This window comes from Nothoprocta perdicaria, unplaced genomic scaffold (genome assembly GCF_003342845.1).
Source record: "Nothoprocta perdicaria isolate Ctin4 unplaced genomic scaffold, notPer1 scaffold_209, whole genome shotgun sequence".
In the NCBI taxonomy this organism is placed as follows: Eukaryota; Metazoa; Chordata; class Aves; order Tinamiformes; family Tinamidae; genus Nothoprocta; species Nothoprocta perdicaria.
In genome coordinates this window covers 6547-32130 of record NW_020455305.1, presented here as the reverse complement: position 1 = coordinate 32130, position 25584 = coordinate 6547, and the positions used below count along the sequence as shown (strand labels likewise).

At 40.5% G+C, this 25584-nt stretch overlaps 1 protein-coding gene across 4 annotated transcripts in view; it reads right to left on the bottom strand.

Moving 5' to 3' along the window:
- Positions 1-23470, bottom strand: part of DDC (dopa decarboxylase) — a 64664-nt gene extending 41194 nt beyond the window's left edge. The window contains exons 1-2 of one of the 4 annotated variants that reach the window (XM_026038361.1): positions 23371-23470; positions 6168-6403 (exon numbers count right to left, since the gene is read on the bottom strand). In XM_026038361.1, coding sequence (XP_025894146.1) covers positions 6168-6368 — 201 coding nt within the window. In that variant the 5' untranslated portion in view covers positions 6369-6403; positions 23371-23470. Of the gene's footprint in view, positions 1-6167; positions 6404-7157; positions 7210-10951; positions 10971-11686; positions 11707-23370 lie in introns of those variants that run through there. The other 3 variants (XM_026038362.1, XM_026038364.1, XM_026038363.1) reach the window with 3 other exon arrangements.
- Between the last annotated feature and the right edge of the window lie 2114 nt (positions 23471-25584).

Genomic DNA, 25584 nt, shown 5'->3' with positions numbered 1-25584 from the left:
TTTTTCATGCCAACATCCAGCTCTTTCTTAAAGAATATGCTCATAATACAGGAAACCTTGTCCTAACTCTTGCGTACGTAACAAATCAGATGATACAGCTTTCTCCGCTGCACTATATCCTGTATAATCTTTCAGGTGCCTCATCTCTTTCAAATCAACCCCAGCCCAAGACAATTTTCCAATTTCTAAACTAGCCCTGTCCATGGTATATTCAAGATTTTACTCTTACTGGTCAGTAGGTGCAAATCTGCTCAAATATATCCAAAGGCAAACCACTGGTGACATTTTTGCCTTTTTTTCTTATATATGACCATAATTTCCCTCTTTACTGCAACAACCTCTTTTAGAGTACTTGTGGCCATGACATGATTCACCATGCTAATGTCAAAGAGTATTGTCTTGTGACGTTTCTTAGCCTTTCAGTAAATTCTTTCCTTCCTTCTTTCCTCCCCCCATTCTCTGCTTCTTCTGAGTAAGCTTGAGCTGTCTTGGGGATCAAGATGACCCAACAGTGGAAGCTTTTTGCTAAAAGACAAAGATCACTAGGCCAAAGGAGTCATCTAAATATGGAAAACCTCTACATAGACTGTTAATACTCTCTATGTTGGATATTTTTTATGTAAAATATGACTGAATCAAAATATTCCAGAACCAAACTTGAGTTCTGGAATTTGGGTTCTAGAACCGAAAACTTAAATACACACTTTTAACCCATGTAAAGATTAGCTCGTACTTTGGTAAGAAATTGGAAAAGCAACAGCTATGAACTTTAGAGATATCAGAGATGCCAAAAAAAAAGTGCATTTCTCTTTGTGTCATCTTTCATGAAACAGAAAAAAAAATAGGGTAGGACACAGCTCTTCACAGCTAGCAAAACTGAACAACCAGCAGTTACTGATAGGACCCACATGCACTGACTTTCACTGACATTTATCATCAGCCAGGGCTACCCTTGTTCACCTCCCCAGCTATAATACTCTGTGATCTGTCAGACTTGTGACATTCATCTAGGGCTAATCAAGTTAAACTGCTACTTGCTGGGAGCCATTTATTTGATGAAACACTGCAGATTCTAGTCTCACCACTCGCACAAAGCAGAAAAAGGCCAAAAGCCCCCGGGCAAGTGCAGCTGGTTCTTCCTCTCTTCTCCTGACTCCCCTTCCCCCTTTCTCTTAGCGCAGCTGTAAAACTCATTTATTTTGCCACAGTGGAGCAAACACACACATGTAAGTACCGCAAAGAGCATGACCCTAATGATGCTTGTTTGTTCAGCCCTCTGCTGATAAACAGTGATAGACAAGTGCCTTAAGTTCAATAATTCCCACTCTAACTCTTCTCAGAGCTATTTTGTTTCCCAGATTTCATCTAATGTTTCCTTTCTTTCCATGCTTTGCTTAGGCTAAAAAAAAGTCTTCTTTTATCCACAGATTGGGACAGAGTTTGCTGAAAGTTAATAGCTTAATGACAATATAAAATGGGTAATCAGGCCCTTCAGTACTGTTACTTAGAACCACAACTGAACTTGATCATTTTAGGCTCTAGAAAAGGAGCTACATTTCCTGAGAGCAAAGAATGTTTGCTAGACAAGGGTGTCTGCCACTAATGTTTTTGTATCCAGATCCCTTCCACCAAGACCCACTGCTGTGATGATCAGATTTGAGCAGTCGTTCCCTCAGGCCCTGTGCTAATACCAGGAACTTAGAACATTTTGGTCTGTATCATATGAAATCTCCATAAATAGATGTTACCCCTACAAGCTCACGAATGCTTATTTTCCTGTTAGGTAAAGACAGAAACTGCATTATCTCTTGAGATTTTATTATGTGAATTAACTGATTTTTGCTCTTCTGAATTTGTTGAAGGAAAAGCACTTTCACTTTTAAGCCATAAGTAGCAAATATCTGAACGCAGCCACCTCAGTATATAAGTCAACATGAAGGAGAAAAGAATGACTTGTGGGACTCTACCAGCTCTGGACAAAGTGTGGAGGTGTGACCATCTTCATGTCTTCTTTGAAGAAGTCCAGGTTCTGCAGTGGCAGTGATGTGCTGGACGTCGCTAGCATCGACCGAAGCACATGAGAGGCCTTGACCCACATCAAGCGCTGCACACCAAGCCTAAACCCTCAAATGTACCAAAGGACAGACAGGCAGGAAACGGAGATTTCCAAGACAGCTAAGGCTGAAGGCTTGTGACTGCTGACACAAGGAGGATGGCTCCTGCTCCACTTGTTGATCTGCAAGTGGACCTACAGACTAGATGCAGTGCTCTGGTTGCAATGAGGGGCTGAGAGCTGTGTCCCATGAAGCACCTGAACCTGTTGAACCTCAGCCATGGTGATTTCAACCATCCTGGTATGTGGTGGAGGGAAAACACAGCAAGGCACAAGCAATTCAGGAATTTAGGAGCCTGCAAGGAGGCAACTAGATACATCCTTAACCTCTGGAGAGAAGACTTTAGCTTCATCTGGGCCCTACTTGGAAGGAACCCATGGGATATTGTCCTGGAGGGAAGAAGAAGGGGTGGTTGATTTTCACGGATCACATCTTCAAAGCTGTCCATCTCCACTAGAAGAAACTCAAGCAAGAGTGGAAAGATTTCTGCATGGATGAAGAGTGAAGTCCTGGCAAAGCCCCAAAACTAGAAGGAAGCTTTAAGAGAAGGGTGGAGGGTCAGGAGCTAGGAGAGGAGGATTATAGAAACACTTTCTGAAGATGCAGGGGTAGAACCTGAAGCAGAAAGTCCATCTGAAGTAGAATCTGACAAGGCATGTGAAGAGCAACAAGAGTGTCTTCAATGAGTCTTCAATAGGGAAAATGTGAACGTCATGATTGGAGTCACAGACGTGGTGACAAAGAACATAGAAAAGGCCAAGGTTCCTAGATGTATTTTTCACCTAGGTAAGATTTGCCTTCAGGAGGCCTAGATTCCTGAGACCTGCGGGGAAGTCTGGAACAGTGAAGACTTACTCTGTATAAGGATCAGGTTAAGGAACATTTAAAGAAACTGGGCACTACATAACTCCCGATGGGACTTGCAGCCCCAAAGCATTGCAGGAGTTCGCTGATGTCAATGTGAGGCCACCTTCAAGCATCTTTCAAAGGTCATGACAATCAGGACAGGTTCTTAAGGACTGGAAAATGCAAAAGCCTCTCATGTCTTCAAGGACAAGAAGGAAGATCAGGAACTAGAAGCTATTCAGCCTCTCTTTGATCCCAGGAAAGACAATACTGTCTGGAACCCATTTCTAAACATTAAAGGGAAGAAAGTGACTGTGATAAGTCACTGCGGATTTATGAAGGGGAGAGCACTGAATAATGTTTATTTTGTTTTTGCTGATAGGGCCTGGAAAGCATCTCCTTTCCAGGAGTTTAGTTGGATAAGCTGATGATTTTACTGAGCTGAATCCAAGGTCAGCTCTATTTCTGAGAGGAGCTGCTGTGAAGAGAGCTGAAGTGAAGCTCTTCCTTTCTCCTTGAATGGATTTCAAGCTGAGGCTTTGCTACTGGCCCCTGCCTGTGCTACAGCACAGCTCTGAAGCAGATCTGTAGGCAGTCTCCTCCTTTCATGAATCTGACCTGGGCCTGGTCCCACTGGCTCAGCTTTCTGATTCGGCCTTGGATCTGCCTTGTCACAGCAGACTGACCCCTCTGCATCCTGGCTTCTTGTTGGTTAGGTCACTACTTACACCTGTCCTACTACTTCCCTCTGTTCCCAGCTCACCTTCCCACGAGCCAGACTGCCCTTGTGGCTCCCTGATGTTCAGCAAGGCTTTTGACACTGTCTCCTATAACATACTCATTGTCATGCTGTGGAATTACAGCCTAAGTAAGTGTGATGCAGGGTAAGTATTTTGAAATACAGGAAATTCCACTTAAACATAGGAAAAGTGTGGGAAGTCTGGGCAACACTGGAACAGGTTGCCCAGAAAGGCTACAGAGTCTCCATCATTACAGATACTCCACACCCAACTGCCCTCCATCCTGAGCAACCTGCTCTAACTGCTCCTGCTCTGAGCAGGTGGGTGGGACTTGACCAGTTTCCAGAGTGGTCAACAATTCTGTAATTCTGATTTCACATGAAACTTTGGTACTTAGGATAAACAAGGCATAAACAATAATTAGAGCTGCTTCAAGAACAAGGACATCTGTATGTCTTCTTTTTATGTGTTTAAAACACTACTATTTCACATCATAAAAAGTTTTGGATAGAGAATTTTTTCTTCAGAATGTACTATTTTTCAAAAGTCTACTTATTTGTAGGTCATATAAACATCTAAAATAATAACAAAAACCAATTTACCTAAGAGAGAATGTGATGTCTGATGTCTTGATGACATAATTGGAACGCAATGTTTCACTCCTAATTCTCAAGTGACTAGGCTTTATTTTTTTTTTAAATTGGCATTATTTTTATCAGATGTTATCCAAACAGTATTCTGACTGCCTCAAAGCAAAGTGGTCTGGTTTCATGTTCTATCTCACACACTAAGGGAATGGCTTAGCTTTTTTCTCCAATCAAAAAGGAAAGGTTCTCATAATTAAATATTTTTCAGGGACATGTTATGATCAGTTAGGTATGATTTTTTGGTATAAGCTGTCTTTAAAATGAACTACAGTGGACGGCACTATATGCAATATTAAACACACACTATTATATAGACACTAACAACTTCTGTATCTGGGAGCAGCAATGAAAGGATTTTCATGTGTTGACCGTGATTCTCTTATTGAATCTGCACTGATTTAATTCTGTTCAATTAAAACTTCGGAGATCTTTGAGTAGAATAGACAGATTTCCACTGACTCCAGTGGAAGATCCACCTTTGAAAGGACAGCACAGTTGGCTCCAAGGCAAACAAGATAAAAACATATCAAACATCAAATATTTACACTGGTCAATGAAAAGGAATTGGTATTGCTGTATACTGACTACACACATTTGCAGAGCTGTGGTTCCATGTCTTGTCATATAGTGATCATATCACTTATTTATATGCAGAGAAACAACTCAAATCGAGTATTGCAGAGATCCAAAAAAAGAGATTCCTCATTAAGATTTACTAGTCATCTGATTCTCTTCAAGTTACTGAGAGACCTTAAAAGATAAACATATATTCAAATTTTAAAAGGTAAACCATGAATGAAAAAATATCAAGAAAGATTCAGAATTGAACCAATGTCAAATGCTTTGTTTTGCACTGTCTGTTCAGTACTGATCTGTCTGAAGGCTATTTAGGTAGTAGCCATCTGCCTTAAAAAGTACTTGATGAAATCAGTATTTACGAAAGTCAACAGACCAAGTATTGGGAAAAATAATTTCTTGTCAGCTCTGTAATAAAAAGATATCCCAGGAGGGAATTGTGACATTTAAAGAACAGCCTGAAGAAATATTTTATATAAGCCAGACTAGTAAAAATCCCATTTAGTAAAATATTTACTGTGCTTTGCAAGCAGCAAAAATATCACATGAAACTGAAAGTTATGAAGCTTTGCCATAGACAATTTCAGAATATTTCAGAATATTTCAGAATATTTAAGGTTGGAAGGGACCTCTACAGATCATCTAGTCCAACCTTCCTGCTCAAGCAGGCACACCTAGAGCATGTGGCACAGGGTGGCATCCAGGNGGCATCCAGGCGGGTTTTGAAGACCTCCAGAGTAGGAGACTCCACAACCTCCCTGGGCAGCCTGTTCCACTGCTCTGTCACCCTCACAGTAAAGAAGTTGCTCCTCACCTGGAGACGGAACTTCTTATGCTTCAGTTTGTGGCCATTACCCCTCGTCCTATCGCTGGCCACCAGTGAGAACAGCCTGTCCCCTTCCTCCCTGCATTCTCCCTTCCTGAACTTAGGAGGGGAAAGAAGATTTCCAAAAGCAAGCCTCACAAAGTGTAAGAATGATTGGATTATTTTTAGCAAGAACAGAAAACATAAACGGTGTGAAGTGTTCGAACTTATTTAAATATGGATATGCAGTAGACTTGTGCCTCCTAAAAGCTAATTGTAGTGCCTCCTAAAAGCTAGCTGGCACTACAAATAGTGCTACTGTTTTTGCACAATCTACCTGGACAGCTTCCACCGACACTTGCCTTTAAGCCTCTGAATATCTAAGTACAGTATTGAGTAAAGATCCATTTTTTTACACTACAGATGAACTTTTTCTTACCCCTGGCATAATGATCTTCTCAATGTCTTTAAAGACATCCTCAAAGCTCTCAGGATCCTGCGGTGCACAATCTGGAATGAGCGGCCTCAGATATCCTGGTTCCACATCTGGGAAGACCTGTCGTTTATCTATCTTTTCCAGGTAATCGGCAACATAGTCCACCATCTCCTTCCCTCTTTTGCGGAACTCTGCGGCATCCATGGGTCTGGGAGGTAGGAGTTAGTGTCTGAAAAGACCTAAAAGAAAGGAAAGGCATTTTTGAAAGAAAGTATTGCTAGTTTCAAAAAAAAGACCTATTATTTAGGTGGTTTGTAGGATGACTCATGTTCTTTTAGCAAAAAAATTAGACTGTGTGTTCTTTTATTTTTCATATGAGGCCAAAGCCTGCACAATGTTACATTCTGCTCACTTCTATGTTATCTTGATGTTGTATAGAAGTAAATCACGCTGCCAGAGCTTCAGTGTCTAGGTCGTGAGGTAGATTAGATTTTAATATAGATAGCCTATATCTTTAGCTTAGAAACTCAGAAATCACAGACTGAACCCCTACTGCTACTGGTTTCACCCAAGGCTGTGACATCATTCCTGTATTATAATGAACTCTCCTGCTTTTGAAAAAGAGGTGACAGAAAAATTATGCTTTAATAATAATAACAATATTCAGCTGTAATATCCATGGAGATCCACTCTGCTGCCTCATCATTTTATTAAAGTTACTTCTTACCTCCTGTCTTACATCTAGATTTATTTACTCTTTACACTGGAAATCCATATGCTGTACCTTTTACAACAGAGCCTTATTTCTTACTGAGGTTCTTAATGGAAAAGAGCTCAAGTTGATCCATACTGTTTTGCAAGAGGTAGCGCTGCCTAGGGATAGCTCTATTCCCAAGAAGTTGAGCTGGAGCCCTGTGTGTGCTATGAGTGCTGTACATTTAGGCTGAAAAAGATGCAATCTGCTTATAAAGTGCTGTGCAAACATAAACTTACCTTGCTCGGCTGCCAGCTGCTGCCCATATGGCCCACCCAACTTTTGTCCATATGTGGCTGTGGGTTTTGGTTGCTCAATCAATGCAAGGTTGAGAACGGAGCACCTAAGAAGCTCCCAAGTGTCAATCATTCACACTGATTAAGTGATACTTTTTCTTGGTATCCAGTATGAAAATTGGCAAGTGAAACAAAGATGCTCACTGCCTTTGTAAAGAAGAATTATGACTAGTTCACGTACCTTGTTTTACCTAGCTCACATATCAAGATTTTCACTGCGTAAGGAAATAACTATACAAAGCACAACCTAAGTATCATGTGCTTAAAGGACAAATCCATAGACATCAATCATTACAGCTGAGGATTTATAGTGGAGGATGTCATTTTGAGCGAAAAGACACCTTTATGGGATTTATTATGTTTGAATTAGCACTGTCACATTGTCAGTATGTCTTCCATCCCAGACACATCTCCAAGGCCACAAAGAGAAGATCAGAGGTTTGTGTGGAGCAGCAGCTGCTGCTGTGTGGAAGGCAGGGTGCAGCTGTAGGTCATGAACCACATGGAAAAGTGGGGATCTGCACAACAGGGAGTTCAGGCCCTCCAGGAAATTGCCGTGCTTATTGCTATTGTGTTAGAGTTATATTACTGTCTTTAGGCATTACATAAGTGTTGATTTCACGCTCTCTGTGCTCTTCTGAGAGCGCAAGTGGGACCGTTCTAAGATCTTGCTGCTAGGTTGCTGGAAACACATTGCTAATAGTCAGTATGGTCCTTAGGGGATTCTGGGGGCAGTTGTGCGTGTCATCTCTGCTCTGAAAGACTGTGGTTAAGCAAGCAGTTCAGCACCTCCTCCTCTACAGGCAGGATGCTTCTGTTTTTTTCAGTACTCCCTCAACAAACCTTCAGAGCATTTTCATTTAACACATCTTTGATCACAGTTCAAAATTATAATAGCCTTTCTAAGTAAGTCTGTATGAAATGCAGTAATCAATGTGTATTTTTGTTGCAGCCATATAATTACATCCCAACACACAGCTATTTGGTTTAGACAATTTCACTAGAAATAATGTAAATATTGTATTAACCTATTTTTCAACAATATCTCCATCTTAACTCCTAACTAAAGTGATCACCATTTATGTTCTTCATTCATCAGCTCATTGCTATAGCATACTCTACAAACTTGCAAACAGCAAAACTGGTTTTGGTTTTGTGTTTTCTCCTTTTTGTTTGCTTTTTTAAAAAGTTTTACTCTTAGAGATGGTCACTGCAAAATTAAGAATTTAACTCCTAAGCACTAAAGTAATGACATTCAAGCAGTTAGTGAGCAAACTGATTCAGGACTTGTATCTCTAAGACATATGTCTTTAAGGTTTTCCTCTTCATATTTTGTACGTGACCTTCTGTGAGTGACAAAACCTACTTGCTATCATCCTTATTTTTAATTTTCTCCTCAACTGGTCATTACAGATTTCATTTCATCTTCTTAAAAGTATTACTTGCTATGGAAGCTGCATCTAGTAAACTGGGCATCTGACAATTGTAGTGCTTTCCAAACACTCTGAAAATGTTTAGTTACTTTGAATCTCCCTACCAGTATAGAATGTGTCACTTCTACCTCTCACATGCCTACATAACATATGCAACAACCCAGTGCATAGAAAATTTTCCTATATGCCAGCAAGTTTTAAAACTACAATAGAAAGAGGTTTTCTAAGAAGGAAGACACCTCAGAAAATATGTTCTTTAGGGGCTGAAATTAAAATAAAATAAAGAACATCCATATCTTCTCAAAGGTCGAGCTTTACAATCTGGGTGTGCTCAAGAGAGCGGCAGGCCTAGATGTATTGAACATTCGCTACTAATTGAAGCAGGTTTTTTTTTTCATTATGTGAACTCTGTTAACAAATCTAAAAAGAAATCTCCCAGAAATTAGAAAGAAATTTCCCAGAAACTGACTTCAGAGAGTTAAAAAGCAGCCTATCTTCTCCGAGGTCATAAGGAACAAGGCCCTGTGCGTCCACAAACCCCATATTTGCCATGAGGAATTTTAGCATCCTCAGCATCTACCAGCTCAATCTCAACTGAAGGGAACATGGCTCCTCAAGAAGCACCAACCTAATTATCAACCTCTAGTATTTCACAACTGAAGTTTGTGCCCAGATTCATTACCAGCCTCAATCTGATTGGTAGTATGCAAATTTATTAAATATATATTATGTCAGAGTGCTTTTGTTCCCAGTGAAAAGAAGAAAAAAAAAGATATTTTCATCATTGTTTGTGTCTTGGGAGCAAGTTCCACTCTCCTGCATAAGACTGAATTTTGCTATTAACTTCAGAAAAGAACAAGAAAAATAATGAACATATCTTTAATGCATCCTTAATTTTATTCATGCATAAGTGCTTTGCTCTTTAATTTTACTGGGATTTGTTAGAGGACAAGTATACTGCACAATCTAAAGCTGACATATGGTTTGCTGTTTTGTTTAAACTACTCTTTGTATCTTGGAGCAATATATTGAGTAATGAAGCTTTCTCATTATATGTGATTTCTGTTAACAAAATATTGTCTAAAATTTTGCATTTTCTTTAGAATTGTTTTTTGATCATAAACTACTACAAACTAAATATATATATTATTCAAATACTACCAGAAAATTAAAAACAAACCAGGAACAAGAAAAAGATGAGAGGAAAGAAAAAAAAAAAAACAGAGAGAAAAGAGAGAAAAACGAGAGGGGAGAGAAAAAGTGGAGGTATATTTCACAAATTATAATTTTATGAGCAGCTGCTCTTCAGTTCAAAGTAAAAGAGAAAAGCAGCTAATATCAATAAAATCTTTTAGCAGCTCTCATTAAACTCTAGAAGAAAGAATGTGTAGATTGGACACATTAATAGCGCCTTAAACTGATGGCTTCATTGGCTCAAAAATCCATTAACTGTATTTCTTTTCAACCTATGGGACAAGTGTAGTTTCTGTGCTGCCAAATAATTGTTGAAGAGTCAAATGTGATTTAAAGATTTGGGATATTACCACTGAAGCCAGGATGATTTTTCTTATTGAGCCCAACAAGCTGGAGGGAAAATTTGCAGCTGTTGCTGCTGTTAGACTGAACTTCTACCACTGGCATTAGGTGCATTGCCTGACGAAGGACTTCAGGATGAGTTAAATTTTAGTACAAGTAGAAAGGGGTTGGCTCTGCTTTGTTATTTCCTTTATACGAGGTAAAAAACAGGTAAATAAATAAAAGGCTCTAGATTTCTTGTAACAATTTAATTTCCTAATTAGAAAATAAAAAATGTTCATCTCTAGTTTTCACTTTCAAAGAGTCTGTAGCTTACCAGTTTTCAGCTTTGAGGTCTTTTTACAGTGAAGGGGGAGTGCTATTTCTGGGAAAAACTAAAAAATAATGCACAGAAATTATCTGGAAAATTGTATTATTATAAAAACTTGAAAGAGAATTTCTGAAGGTCTGCATGGCTGTCCCAAACTGTGACAAAAAATGAACTTCTGGGCATAGGGTATCCTGCATAAATGCACATAAACAGTTATAGTTAATTTACAGCCTGTGTAAAAGCAAGCAAATAACAAATGAGAGGTGCTCACTACACTGTGCAAACTTAGATTAAAAACAAATTATTTCTAAGCATCCCAGTTTATGCCTAGAATTACCTAAGTCAGCTCTTTATTAGCCACGCTCCCCGCTTCAGTAACCAGCCGTTGCATTAATCCAAATTTACCTAGGTGCATTCAATAACCACAAAGCTCCTGAAGGACAACGGGTGCTACTTACAGCCAGTTGGGAAGGTTTCCCCCTCTGCCCTCTCTCTTCCTCGTCCCGCTCTGTGGCAGCTCAGAGCGCAGGGGCCGCGGCTGCCAGCTGATATAGGCAGAGTGTCCCCGTCCCTCAGCCTATCACAGCCGCGGGCTTTGCATTTAACATGCTGCTGACAGCAGCATCTCCCCCTCCTCCCGCACCTCCTCCCAAATATATATCGGAGAAGGAGCTACGCGACAGGCCAGCCACTCTACCAGAGACAGGCTCGTTGCCTCTACTCGCTGTTGAGTGAAGCGGGGTGTTTTTCCTTGTGGGAACTCCACCTGAAGTCCTGCAGCGAGCGTGTGATCACCTGCTCTCGGTGCATGCTGTGCGCTCGCTGCCATTGCTGTAAAAGCAGCTCCCTGAACCCCTTTGGTGAAATGTTCTTTTCAGGGAAGAAATGCCGATGGACTTGGAGCACTGCTCAAGTGACAGCTCTAAATAAGTATTCGTGCAGATTAACTGTGTAGCAATAATCTGCCAATACACCTTATCAAACTTTTCTCAGTTTCTTTATCATATATATATATATACTTAAAAGCAATAATACGTGTTTTTTTCTCTCTTGATCCTCCAAAAACAAAACAAAAAATAACATTTCTGAGGAGTTTTCCTTCCTAGGTAGGTACAGGAAACCACCTGTCATTCTGTAGTTAGTTCAAGCTTATTTTAAAAAATACCATAAGCATTTCAAAGTCCTAAACAGACCTAGAAGAGCTCCACTCCCTCCAGACTGGTCTTCAGCACACTGGATTTTTTTTTCTTCCTGAAAGAGAGAAAAATTTTCTTCTGACTTTGTCATTTTTTTAAACTGTCATGGCCGTGTTTGCAGTTACTGTGCTACTAGCCCAATTATAACTCTGCTACAATTTTGGAAAAAAAAAAAGCCTATTTGATTGAATGAAACAGAGATCGGCTCTAGGGGTTTCCTTGTGCTTCTTGTGCTGGATTTTGTTCAGTGTCGGGTTGTATCTCTTATAACGGTTATTCCATGGGATCATGAGCGTCAAGAAATCCTAGAGTCAGTTGGCTCAGTTGTTCTTCTCCTTCCAAACCAACTCCATAGTGAGCAAGGCTACAGCCAAGAAAAATTTGCACCCTATGAAAATAGAGGAGCTTTGAAGACTTGTCCTATTAATTAGGAAAAAAAGAATATTTCCTGCTCTTCAAATTCAGTTGGAAAAGTAGAAAATTCAATGTCCTGTCAGAGTGCAAGAGATACAGAAACTGAAGGTGTCTTTAACAAAAACAGAAATATAAGTCAATCTGGCTTCAACATTTTACCCAAATTACTTGCAAAAAGTAATGCAAATTTCAAAGGAAAACAAATTTCAAAGAAAATTAATTACTAAAACTGGAGTATTAAAATGCTGTTTCAATCACTCACTGTTTTGAAATACCACCTCCAAGTAATCTGATGTGTTTTTACCTTTCTGCTCTTTCTGTAAGTTGACTTAAAAGATGCTAGGATCAAGAAATACCTGCACCTTCTATTAAAATCATATTTATGTTGTTCTTCAAGAAGAAAAAGGAAGGAAATAGTGAGATGTACAACAGATATGGTAAAAAAATAAAAAAGGAAAATTAAATGCATTTCTAAGCAGCATATCCCAAGTCTTTCTGTAATTCTAGTAACTCTTCTGGCTTCATACTTTTTTTCATAACTCTTCTAATCAACTATTGGCAATACACAAGTCATTGCTTGTCAGAATCCTTCTGCAGTGGACAAAATCAAGATCATTTAATGTTTCTGTAGCCTGCATTGGCTTCATGGCAACTGCTGTGGCCCTGCAAATTTGTTCCAGAGCCTTGAGGGTGCTGGCTCTCTCCAAAGGAACTTGTGAAACACAATGAATAGAGAGCTCACCTTTACTGTAAAACTGTTTCAACGTTTGAGACAACAGCGTGTAAGAAATAACAGATGATCCTGAAGGGCTTAAAGGTCATGGCACGCTGGCAAGAAACCATCAGATCATATGTTTCACAGCAGTTGGTGGGAGACAGGCTTCCTTCAGCGCGTTACTGCACACTGAGCTCCATCACCCCAGTGACAATCCACAGTGGTGCCATGCCCATGCAATGAGGGTCCCAATTTATTATGATTGTAACATCCTCCCTGAGCTCTGGGTTGCAAATAAGGTCAGAGAGATAACATGTTTGAACAGGAGGCTCCAATTCAGCACTGGGGAACAATGCAGACAATGTCTTATCAGTTGCTTTGCAGCCCCGTGTGGCCAACCATGTGCATAGACACAGTTCAAATCCCTGGGAGCTAAACTTGTGTCCACCTCCCATTATTTTTCAGCGTTCGCATCATTATACAATATGGATTGGAAATTAAAAAGCAGTTCTCTCAAGTTTTCAGACCAGTTATTAATAGCTGGCTTTCCTCCTAATTTCACTATTCCCTTTCTTACCTGTGCTAAATGGCACACTCACCTTGTGCTAGCCTCTTGGTGTGACTATAATTTCTGAATTTGGACAAAATATTCTTGCACTCTAGACCATTGAGCCTAATGTTAATTAATAAACCTTTTTTGAGCTACAATGTTTAGAGCTTGGAATTTGTTCAGATATGATCAACACCCTAGATGCTGAGCAAACGGCTCGAAGCAATGCCTTGGACCCCCAGCAGCAAGAACTTTGTGGTCAACATTTGTTGTTGTGCAAGGAACAGTTGGTGTGGCCGGAGCACGAGAAAAAGCAATGGCTTGTTCCCAAGCACTTGGTTTATTCTGATCTGTAGTTTGATGCAGCTGTTTTCCAGGTAACTTCCCTTGCTCTTGCTCCTTCAGAAAGGAGAAGTAGTAGCACCATGATGTCACTCGCTAGCTTTTTTTTTTTTCAATAAATATTTCTCTTAGCAATAATACTGCCATTGGAAGATAAAGATGACTACAAAAGGAAAAGAACTCTAAGAATCACTCAGATGTACTAGAAGTCCATACAAATTCCATAGACAGAGTTCAAATTTGAGATGAGACTAAACAAAAGAGAATATTTTAAGGAAAAAAAAGTTCAACTAGCAATTTTCTGGACAAGGTAGATGCTTTGTCTGCTTTGAAAGAAAGTAATAATTAAATAAAGCCCTCAGACACATATAGATGGATCACATACATTGCACAAGGATAAAAAAACCCCTAAGTCTCCTGTAGAACATAAGTAGACTTTATGACAGCTTAGCAAGGAGATGAATTGGAGAAGACAGAGCTTACAAACTGGTGAAGGATCTGTATTATCTTTTACAAATGTGTATTTTACAAATATATTATGTGTAATTTGTTTTCTCTATGAGTTTTGCACTGCTTTCTGTGTGAGCATGTGAAGATAAACCAAAGAAGCATAAAAAGGAACTGCTAACAAAGAAAGCAGAAGAATTACAACAGTGACATGGGCATACTCAAGCACACAGCTTCGAAGGAGATACCACACCATTTTCTGGTTCAAGTCAGGCTAAAGCATTTTACTCCGATGGAAGCAAACCTAGAGAAACAAGAGGTTGTGACGAACTGAAAAAGCGCCAACAGAAAAACTGGCAAGCTGTGAACAGTCAGAGGCGAGAGCAGGCTGCAAGCACAGCAGGCAGATTCTTCCAGCACCGACAGGGGAGTAGCTCGTGCTCCAAACACACTAACACGAGCTCAGCTGGTGCTTACCTAGGTGGGGGCTCACACGGCTGGGACCTTCCCCTGCCACGTGTCACAGAGCAGAGCTGCCCTGACCACGCTGGTGGAAGGTGCGGCTGATCAATGAACTGCTGCAAGGGCTTCCAAGCAAAAATCCTATATCAGAAAACTGTTAAGTCTATGAATGAAACATTCTCTGAGAAAAAACCAGGCCCAGATCAGGCTTGAGGAACAGAATGGCCAGAGGTACAGACGGCCTGACACAGAGCCTCTAAGTAACTCACTCTGATCACTGTTTGCAATGTGACCAAAGATCGTATGACTTTGCATCCAAATGACATGTTGTCACAGGCTGTGATCAATGCATAATATGTATGTGAGGATACACTGCCATACAGCGCTCACAATAAGAGCCTTGGCCACCAATATAAGCCTCAAGTAATTCCTTACACTGTAGAACAACGTTAGAGTCTTCTTGAATGTTGGTGCTGTCTGGACTATAGAAAGTACTATGGCGAAGGATTAAATCTGTATTTCTTGCACCCCCTTCTCCAGCAGCTTGGATGCAAAAAAAGCTGTCCTCTGGGTCCCTTTTGTGGTAATCTAAACTCCTTAATAGAAAATACCACCCACATATTGATTTGCTGGATAAATTGTGTTTAATATAACACACAAAAATAAAACTTAGAGAATACACAGAGTTAAATTTTCTCCCAGAAAGCAAAATTACTTCATGCACAGAGTCAAATTTTCTCCCGGAAAGCTAAGTTACTTCATACACAAAAGCTCAGGAAAATCCCAGGGCTCTGGAAAATCAAGGGGAATTGAACCTTCCACTTTCATGGGTTTACCCATGGTCATGGAAACATAGCCATGGACAAATGAAAGACTCAGGTTGTGTTTGCTACCTGCTGCTGGGGGTTACTGGCTCCGCGTCATAGGTGGCATAGAGGGATATGGAGCCGCAGCCTGCACTTGGACTTCCTCACCTCGGCTGCTCGCAGCCTTCACGCGGCCACTAGGAGAGACAGGCACTCGCTTAGATGGGATTTCAAAGTGGCTAGAGAAGGCAGGCAGGCAGATGAGAAGGATGGCCCTGGGATTCATTCTTTCCTGTTGTGCAGAGACCTTAGCTGCAACTCTTGTTTTCGAGTACAGATGCAAGTCCTACCATATGGGAAGTCCTCAGGAGAACATCCCAAGTAATATTTTGCTAGGAAGGGTTGCTCTTTTCCAGCTTATTTTTTGTGTGTTGCAACATTTAGTTCTGATGCCAGTCAGAGTTCATACGGCCTAAACCTAGGTCAGATTTAAAGCAGCTGCACATCTGCATTCACACTCTGGCAAAACCAGTGTCCAGTCAGAGGTACAGGTAAATTTTGACCCTTGGTGCACTGCCCTCAGGAGCTGCCAGTTTAGAAGCAATTTGTGTTTAAGCCAATTTGACTTCTGTGAGAAGTGATGTGCAAAACTTGTAGGGAATTTGGGGATTTCTGCATTTTCTTTCTGCTAATACTTGAAATCTAGAACTACCTGTTTTCCAGTGAACTTGACTTGTGTCCCTTATTTGAGAGGCACCTCTTCAGCATCTGCTAGCAGGCTGACTTTCATCAGAAGGAATTGTTTAAGAAATTACATGCTTTGTTCTTCTTCAGTGCTCAGACAACAGGGAATGGATGGGAAAGAGAAAAGGAAGCATCAGAGTTATGGGAGATTTTCTAAGTAAAAGAAGGTAATTAAAGCATAGTTTTCAATAGGCATTTTCCACTGCAGTGCTTTATTAGGGGAATTAGTGACAACAACAGTATTTCTTCTCCATCCCCCATCAGCGTAGCTCACTGCTGCATCTATTTTCTTTTTACGGGTTTCTCCTGTGTCCTCACTTGTGCAGAAACTCATCCTTCCCATGCAGAGCAAGACCAGGTCCAGACAGGAAGAGCTTAGGCTGGGAGTACGGCCTCATATAGATAGATAAAAACTGATGGGAAACAAAGAGGCAACATGTAGCACTTACTAACATACAATACAGTTCATTGTTCTGTAAGATTAATAAAACTGGCTTCCCTTAACACCTGACACCTGACACCTACTTCTGGCAATGACATTTTTTTCCCAAATTTATGAGCCCCTAGAATTAATATTCATAAAAAGGTAACAAGAGCATCAAACATTGTTGTTCTAAAAGGACATTTTTTTTGCTTGTTTTTTAAGAAAAAATATTCCATGCAGGAAAAAAAAATAAAAAACAAAGCATAAGAAATCTCAAAAAAATAATCATAAGCAACAAAGGCAAAGTTTTAAAAACAAAGACTGAGGTATTTTTCTTTAACTTTGAAGGAAACATGGTATAAAACACAAGCAAATGAGTACTTCAGTGCTCAATATAAAAGTCATTCACAGACTGTTATATATAGCAACCAGACCAGTAGCCACTGGTCTGAACAGAACCACTTTCAATATAGTAAGAGATTATGGTGATGGAAAGAAATATTAAACAAAAAAGAAGATAAATGGGTAAAAATAATTCTGCTTTCTCAGATTCAGCAGTTGTGTGTTGCAGTCAATAACCTTGAGATCAGCCTGACATAGCTACAGAGATCGCTTACACTTGCTTATGCTGATAAGCATAATTGTGTTCTGTTTTTTTGTTAATCTTTCATTAGTGCAAAGCACTTTTGTGAGCTACTGCTTTTATTTTATTATGCATTTTGCATAGGAATAAAACTTATTTTTGGTAGCCTAGCACAACAAGGCACCCAGCCATGCAGGGTGGCAGGCCCCAGCATGGTGCAAGGCTTGCACAGTAACCAACACACCTGTACGTGTCCCCAGCTACCTAAAGATAACGGATAGGAGCACAGGCCCACCTAGAAGCTGGCACACAAGCGGAAGAACAGACTGCCTAGGCTGCAGTAGCAGGAAGGCCTTCTTGCACAGGCAAGGTGACAGCTCAAGGAGCAGCGTGGAGAGGGGCCTGCCAGGGTAGCAACCAGGGGGAAAAGGCTGCTGAAAGCCAGCGAGGGCGGCCTGCAACAGGAGCTCAACATATACGAGCCCATGTCTACATTGAGAGTTAGAGGGACAGCTGCCAACATTCAATGTACATTTCCTAGAGGAATAAGGATACTGGAGGAATGGAGGTTTGTGCCAGCATAAAGCAATTGAGACAGCTGAAAAACAAAGGAAAAGCAGAGGAGTACGTGGAGAGCAAGCATTTAGTTAGAGTGGCCCCTTCTTCTGCTGACTGAGGCCACATGGCCACGTGTTACTGGCTGAGGACTAGTGCAGGGCTCTGCTGCACACCAGGGACTACCCAGGGACTACCCTTCACTTGCCAAATGGTTGGGCATGGGCAGTTTAACAAGGATGGGCAAAGGAAGATGTGTATGAAGTGATCTCTGTTAGAATATGAAACGTTCCTTAGACTAGCGTTTATACTATCAGGGCTACTGCTTTACAAGCTTTTCCAAATGTTTCCAATTGCTTGGTTTGAATTAACGAGTTGAACTGGTTAACTAGGGCAAATTGATGGACTCAACTGATTTACTTAATTTCAGGACTTAAATTATAGGGCAATGATTATTCTATATGACTATTACAAAACTTAAGTGCATGCCCCGATTTACAATTACCAGTGAATGGAATTAACTATAGTGAACAGATAAGGAGATTTCCAAGCTGTTTCTTAAAAAAAAGATAAAAAGAAAAAAGAAACAAGAAAAAAGAAAAAAGAAAAAAGAAAAAAGAAACAAGAAAAAAGAAAAAAGAAAAAAGAAAAAAGAAAAAAGAAAAAAGAAAAAAGAAAAAAGAAAAAAGGAAAAAAAAAGAAAAAAAAGAAAAGCTGTTCTTCAGTATCCGCATTGTAAACATTCTATGAGTTTTCTTCTCAAATGTAGGTCAATAGCCTTTTAATATTTCTCCTTCTTTAAAGGGAAAATATCTATATGCTGCAGTTGCATTAATTAAGTGCTCTTGCAAAGCACTTCCTATATTAATAATAGCTATTTCTTGAATATCTTTTCACAGGTACCTATGTGAAAAATATTGCATATCTAATGAATCACCCAAGAGTAGTTTTTTTTTAATGTACTGATTACACAATCATTTGTCATTCTAAAAAAAAAAAAGACCAGTTATTTTTAAGATGGGAGTAAGTAAAAGTTCAGCAAACTGAAGTATACCTAACAAAACGTTTTACTTTTCTGGAGCTCCTCAGTAAAAAAAAGATTTCTTCCCATATCTACAGCTCAAGGTTATACAGCCTCTTTTTAAAATTACAGTTTAGCCCAGAAGTCCTTTATGTCCTTTGACATCTTTATTCTCAAAAAAAAAAAAAAAAAACCTAACCATGACCAAGAATCCACTGTACCTTCTGCTTTCTTGCACATTATCTTCCAGATACCTCTTGTCATCCTTTTCCACATGTACAGTTTCTTCCTGCTGATCTTTCTTGAGCATTTCGCCAGCCAAGCCTCATCTTTTCACCTTCTCCTCAGAAGTCCAAGTCCACATGGCTACTTCTCATTGAGTTTTACCATTCCTGAAAATTAGAGAGCTTCTCTCCCTTTAACTCCACTTCTGCCAAACTGAACATGCCTCCAACTGCACCTCAAAAAAGAGAACCCTCTGACAAGTCAAGCTAATGGATGTAGGCAGGGTGCAAGTTCAATGCAAACCTCTGCTTAGTAAGTAGCACAATTGAGAATACCACAAACTTCAGCTCTTGAGTTACAACAGAAATATTCTAGTGACTTCTGATCTGTTGGTGTAACGGTTCTGGAATATGCAATATTCTTCCAGATAATCACATTCAGAAAGGCTTTGCAGCCCTCCTGGAGTATAAGAAATTTCTCTTCAAAGACACTACTCCCTCTTCTGGGGAAAGACTCAGATAAGTGGGACTGGTTTGCTCCGAAAACAGAAGAACATGTAGGAAACAAAGGAAAGGATACAAGAAACAAAGAGGAAAAGGAAAAGCATTACTGCTTTTCCAATTTCAAAAGTCCAGAAGGGACTATTCTGTGAAATTAAAAGATAGCACATTAAAAACATGATTTTTCCACATGATGTGTTTAAAAACTGCAGAAAGAGGCACTGCAGACAAGAATGCTGCAAGGTTCTGATACGGCTGCAGAAGTGCAAGGATATCAAAAATATTAAGCACACCTGCCTGGTATGCTGGTATTTCAGCAAGCTCTAGTTTGGGTAAAATATTTGGAAATGTGAGTAGACCCTGGCGTAGGAGTAACTGGATTGTTTCTAACACTTTGAGCTCACGTTGCTTGTCAGACTGTAAGCACGATGTGTAGCATTTCTGGAACTCCAACTCACTTTTACAACACTAAGGAGGCACAATATTGCTGCTTGCAGTGCTCCATGGATATATTCCTGTTATTTAAGATATCCATACTTGCATTCTACCACATAGGCTCATTCAAAAAAAAAAAAAAAAAAAAAAAAAAAAAAAAAAAAAAAAAAAACCTTAAATTGTGTGATTTTCGTTTAAATAAAGTCTGTCAACAAGACAACTGTGCACAAGAATGCACCAAACAGAGGTTTTATAACTAACTTAATATGACTGTAACAAGGAATTTATAGCCTTACTAAACAATGCATTCCAGTGTGTTACTATTGTTACTGATGCATCTTTTTTTTCCCTAGGGTCTCCTTTCCTTCAACTTTAGTCTTAGTTTATACTCTATCCACCGAGCTGGAAGAGATTTTTGCAGCAGCCTTCCATGCATTGTAAGAAGTTAACACTGCTCCTCATTTGAAGAAACTAACTCCCTATTATGCTAAGGTATTGCGGATGCCAGTGCTTGACGGTACCTTAGCAGTTAGGCAGCAGCAGGTACCTGCTATACAAGAAAAAGAATTTTCTGAAACAGAAAGGAGTGTAACAAAGCCAAGCTTGGCAGACCTGGTTTGAAACTCTGCAATGCAAATAACAATCTTTACTTGTGGTTGTATGTCTTCTATCTTACTGCCATTGTGGCTTCAGTTACTCTCTGTTTTAAGATCAGATGATTCCTATGTCCTGTCTTCTTGAACTCTCTTCCACAACTGAAGTCTTGGCACCTTATCTTTGTTCAAATCACCCCCAAATCTTCCTGGCCTCCCTCTAAACCCCTTTCTTTTAAGCCTCTCTTTTCCCATGTTCTCATATTCTCTCTGTTTACATGATTCCCTTTCCTCTAAGCACTTCTATTCTATACTATTTTTCTCCATCAACATCCACATCCCATTATTTTCTTGATACTTCATAGCTATTGAGCTAGACTGTGTCTTACACAGGAGCCAGATCCTCTATGCACAGATGGTAATACATTGTGTAGAGTTGGAGTCTCATCTTTGTCTTCAAGCCACCTGTGTCCTCGCATGCAGACTTACATCACAACATTTCACTGATCATGAAAGGTCCAAGAAAAAAATGTAACACATTACCATTAATCCTCACACTAACAGATATTTATATTCTTTTCAGGGAATGAATCTCTAATTTTCTGCCTTTGAAGCAATGAACAATTATATCAAGAATAAAGTAATATGTGTGATATAATAAAAGAACATCCACTGTAAACTGTGGATGTTCTTTTATTATACAAACATCCAGCCAATTCCTCTGCTATTTGCAGGAAATGTACAAAACCAAAAGCAAGCTCAAAACCTACTACACCTTAGGAAGATCATCAAACTCTTCATGAGTTTTAAAAACAAGTGTTCATTTGTAAAACAAAATGGAAAAAATAGGCACAGTGTTGTAAAGCAGTAAACTGTAAGAGAAACTTGCACCTTGTAAGTGTGCATCATCTGTCATCTGTCATCATCTCCGTCTCTGACAAAAGAAACAATGTTAAACTCCTGGTTTACTCTTCAAAAAATGACTTTCACTATACAGTTCCTTCTCCTGTTTATCTTTTGGTCAATGGGTAAAGATATAACCTGCAGAGGTTGAAGAAAGAAGGTGAAAATTGCTGTTGCATTCAAAACATTTTCTATTGGAAATAACTGATGTATACTTACCAAAAGATAAAACATGTAATAGCAGAGAGCACTGCTTAAATTGGGAAGCACTCATCTGAGGAAGAATGGAGGCCTGTGTACAGGTACAGGCAAAGGATTTAATTGAGCTAAGTAATAGGGTTGTTACCGAAACACATTGAAAGTAAGTTTAATTTGATGTATAGGTTGGAAAATGTCTTTTCATTTAGAGATGTTAGCATGACAAAAATATGCTATCTGTGAGGAGAAAAAAAAAAAGAAAAAAATCACATTTTTTTGCTGCTGCAGTAGAAAAGAGACTGCTTTGAATGTCCCTCAGAAGTGAGAAATATATATTAAAGAGATATGCAGGAAAGACTGAAGCAATAGGGAAATTTCTAAGAGTCCTATATCTATTAACTCTGCAAAGAGCTTCTCTGATATTTTTAAACAACCGTAAGCAGTTTTCTTGCTGCAAAATCATCATGACTAACAATTCCCTACGCCCTCGATGACCTGCTCCGGTCAGACCTGCTGGCCTGTGCACAGTCCGTTTGACAGACACTGGCTGACTGCTGAAAGGGGGAGGCAATATGTACAGGAAGTTTTCTGCACTTCTGCAAGATCAGGGTGCCAGTCTGCAGCCTTCCCTGAATTATCCTGTCTCCTTTCATAGCCTCTGCCATATCCCCAAGCACACATGAGGTTCCAGCAAACTCTTTGCTCACAGATCTTTTTGTAGTATATTTTAAACGGATTGAACTTCTACTTCCTCCAATTCTGCTACTTCCCTCTACTAACTTCAAAGCATGGGACAGACACGGGCACTTGCCCCACTGTGGAAGTGGCGCTTTACCCCATCATGCCTACAAAACAGGACCGAGTTATGTAACTGCCACCTTGTCCTTAGTTAATCTCTAATTCTCACAAGAGACATTCCAGGTCCCTCACATTGCTTTTAATTCCCATTGCTGGTGTGAGATATGACACAGAGGCTGCTCTTGTACTTAGAAGAAACCTTTCAGCACAAGTCACAGTTGCATTAGAAACTTGTTTTCATCAGGCTGTAGTCACCTAGCCTTACTTTTTCTCCCTATTTACCAACCTCTCCCTATTTACCAAACATAGTTTACCCATTTCCTCTTCTTGACTTATCCCCAACAGCAATTTTTTATCCGATTATCTCCTTGCTCTCTGAATCCCATTAGTGCTGAAATAACTTTTGCTTTCTTTGTATTTCACCGTACATCAAGCTGTAATATCAATGCACAGTGGCCATGAACAGCATAGGTACAAGCAAGCAAGTCCCATCTCATGCATTTACAATGAAATTCAGCTAAATTTTCAAACAAATGAAAACTTTTTCTTGGGCAAAATTTGAAAGGGTTAGCTAAATTCTCTTCCTTGTCACCTCGGATTCAGGTCCCAGACTGCCCAGGAAGTCACCAGTCAAAGATAGTGCTATTCCTCCAGGCTCCTTCATCCACTCCATAAGCACTACTTTCAAGTTAAATTTTTAAAGGCAATTTAAAAAAGGATTTTCTAAAAATTTGAAATTAACAAAAGTTTTGATTTATAAGTACTTAATGAGCTCATGATTGTTTCAAGGAAACTGTCTTAATTAAATATTTAAAATGGAATTTAGTATTTATCTTTCTGAATACTTACTAGCTTCATGCTTAACAAATTCTGCAGCCCTATCAGTTTGGGCTATTCACCTATTCACCTCTTTGGTGAATGGCCAGAGGTAACTGTACTTTCAAACACTAGTCCGTTTATCCTTACCTGCTTGCTGATTTCTCTCCTTTCCCAGCTACTTTGGAAACGATTATCTTCCCTAATTTCCTCGCACTCTCATCCTAAGAGAAGGAGATGGCAACAAACAGCTAAGGAATTTCGCTCTCAAGAAATTCCTAGACTTTTACTCTGGGAAGATGGAGTCTTTGCTGTTATGAAGCTTACCCTGAACTTTTGAGTTAATGATTAAGCATCTGCAGCGCTAAGTTCACTAATTTTCCCCGTTGCTTTTTCTCAGTAGGAATCAGAGAGGCATACTGGAAAACAAGCAGGATAAGTAGACCCAACACCTATGAGTTTTGAGACAGCCTGGCTTTATTTGTTTATTTATTTATTTTAAGTAAAAGGTCCCCTGCCTGCACCCTCCTCCATGCCCTGCCCGGAGGGGGGCAGCTATGGCTGTTAACCATTAACAACCTGCCTGTGACAGGAAAACTGCCATCTCCTTAGACTGGCTGCACCGACAGTGGGTCCGGCGGTGCGGCCCGGATCGATTGCCTCCGTAACAAAAACAAAAAAAATCTAATCCTCCAGAAACAGGACAAATCAACACCTTTAGCACCATGCTGCCCCCACTCCTTCCCTCAGGGTCCTGCACGGGGATGGCGCCCAGCCCCTGCCATCACAGCCCCGCTCGCCTCAAGCAGCCCCGGGGAGGAGGGAAATGGCCGCCACCCATCTGGTGGCTTTGTTGCCCTCTACTGAGGTGTCTGACATCTCTCTCCCCTTCTCTTCTTCTTTTTACTTATTATTATTATTATTATATTTATTTGGAACAATTCTGGGTCCCGTCTGGAGAAAACACCATCTTCACAAGTCACACCACAGAGAGTGCCCTGGTGGCACCTGTCACAGGTGGCACCTGGTGGCCGCTGCTCACTACGTGTTTCAGGGATGTGTTTCACTTGACACAATCACCAGCACTTGTGCGACTAGCATCAAATGAACTCGTTGTAAAAGTTGAGATGTTAGCAAGGCTCAGGTCCTCGTCATTTTCATTGCCCTGTCCTGCGGGTCGAGTGAAGCCTGTCACTACGCTCCCGTGGGCCATGCCGAACCGTAACAGCCGAATGATAAATCCCACATGGAGAAGTAGTAAAGAACAGCTATTGCAGACCATTGAGCAGCTCCCGTTGAGGTGGTGGGGAGTAAAAGTGGCATTTACTCAGCTGTTCCTACAAGTACAGTTGCCTTCTAAGCAACGCTGATGGTCACACAGGTTTTCCTAGTCTTTCCCCAACCAAGTGGTGCTGATTGCTGAGGTTTTCAAACAGATGGACCCTCATGGGAGCCCTTGTGCTGGATCAGACCAACCATCTTTCTAGTCCAATACTGATCTAATACTGAAGAGCAGACATGTAGGGTGGAGTATGAGTATAGGCTGTTACTAGTGATTCTTGCCCTCAGTAATACCCCAGCAGTTGGTGACAGTCAGTCCATGGGCTTCCTGATGGTGTTTTTGTAGGTACCATGCAGCAGGAAAGTGGTTGCTGCTCCTTCTCTGTGGCTGTGTTTTAATCCCTTTGTGAACCTGGGTGAGCCTCTATCCCCTGCCATATCTTGTAGGAAGCATACTAAACCTACCAGGTAGCCAGGGAAGAAATGTCTCTGATTTTGCTAAACTGGCCCCCTATGCTTTTCAGGAGTGCTCTGTAACCTTGATAGTGAAGCAAATGGTAATTAAAAGCTTTGTATTAATAGCAATTCATTTTAATTAATGGTAATTAAAAGCTTTGGATGAGGGCACAGAGTGCACCCTGAGCAAGTTCGCAGATGAAACCAAGCTGGGTGGAGTGGCCGACACTCCGGAGGGCTGTGCTGCCATCCAGAGGGATCTGGACAGGCTGAAGAGTTGGACAGAGAGGAACCTCATGAGGTTCAACAAGGACAAGCGCAGGGTCCTGCACCTGGGGAGGAATAACCCCAGGCACCAGTACAGAATAGGGGTTGACCTGAAGAGCAGCTCCGCAGAGAAGGACCTGGGAGTTCTGGATGACAAGAAGTTAACCATGAGGCAGCAATGTCCTCATGGCCAAGAAGGCCAATGGGATCCTAGCCTGCATCAGGAGGAGTGTTGCCAGCAGGTCAAGGGAGGTGATCCTGCCCCTCTACTCAGCTCTGGTGAGGCCACCCCTGGAGTATTGGGTGCAGTTCTTGGCTTCCCAGTGTAAGTGGAACTTCATGGAACAGGGTGGTGCATGC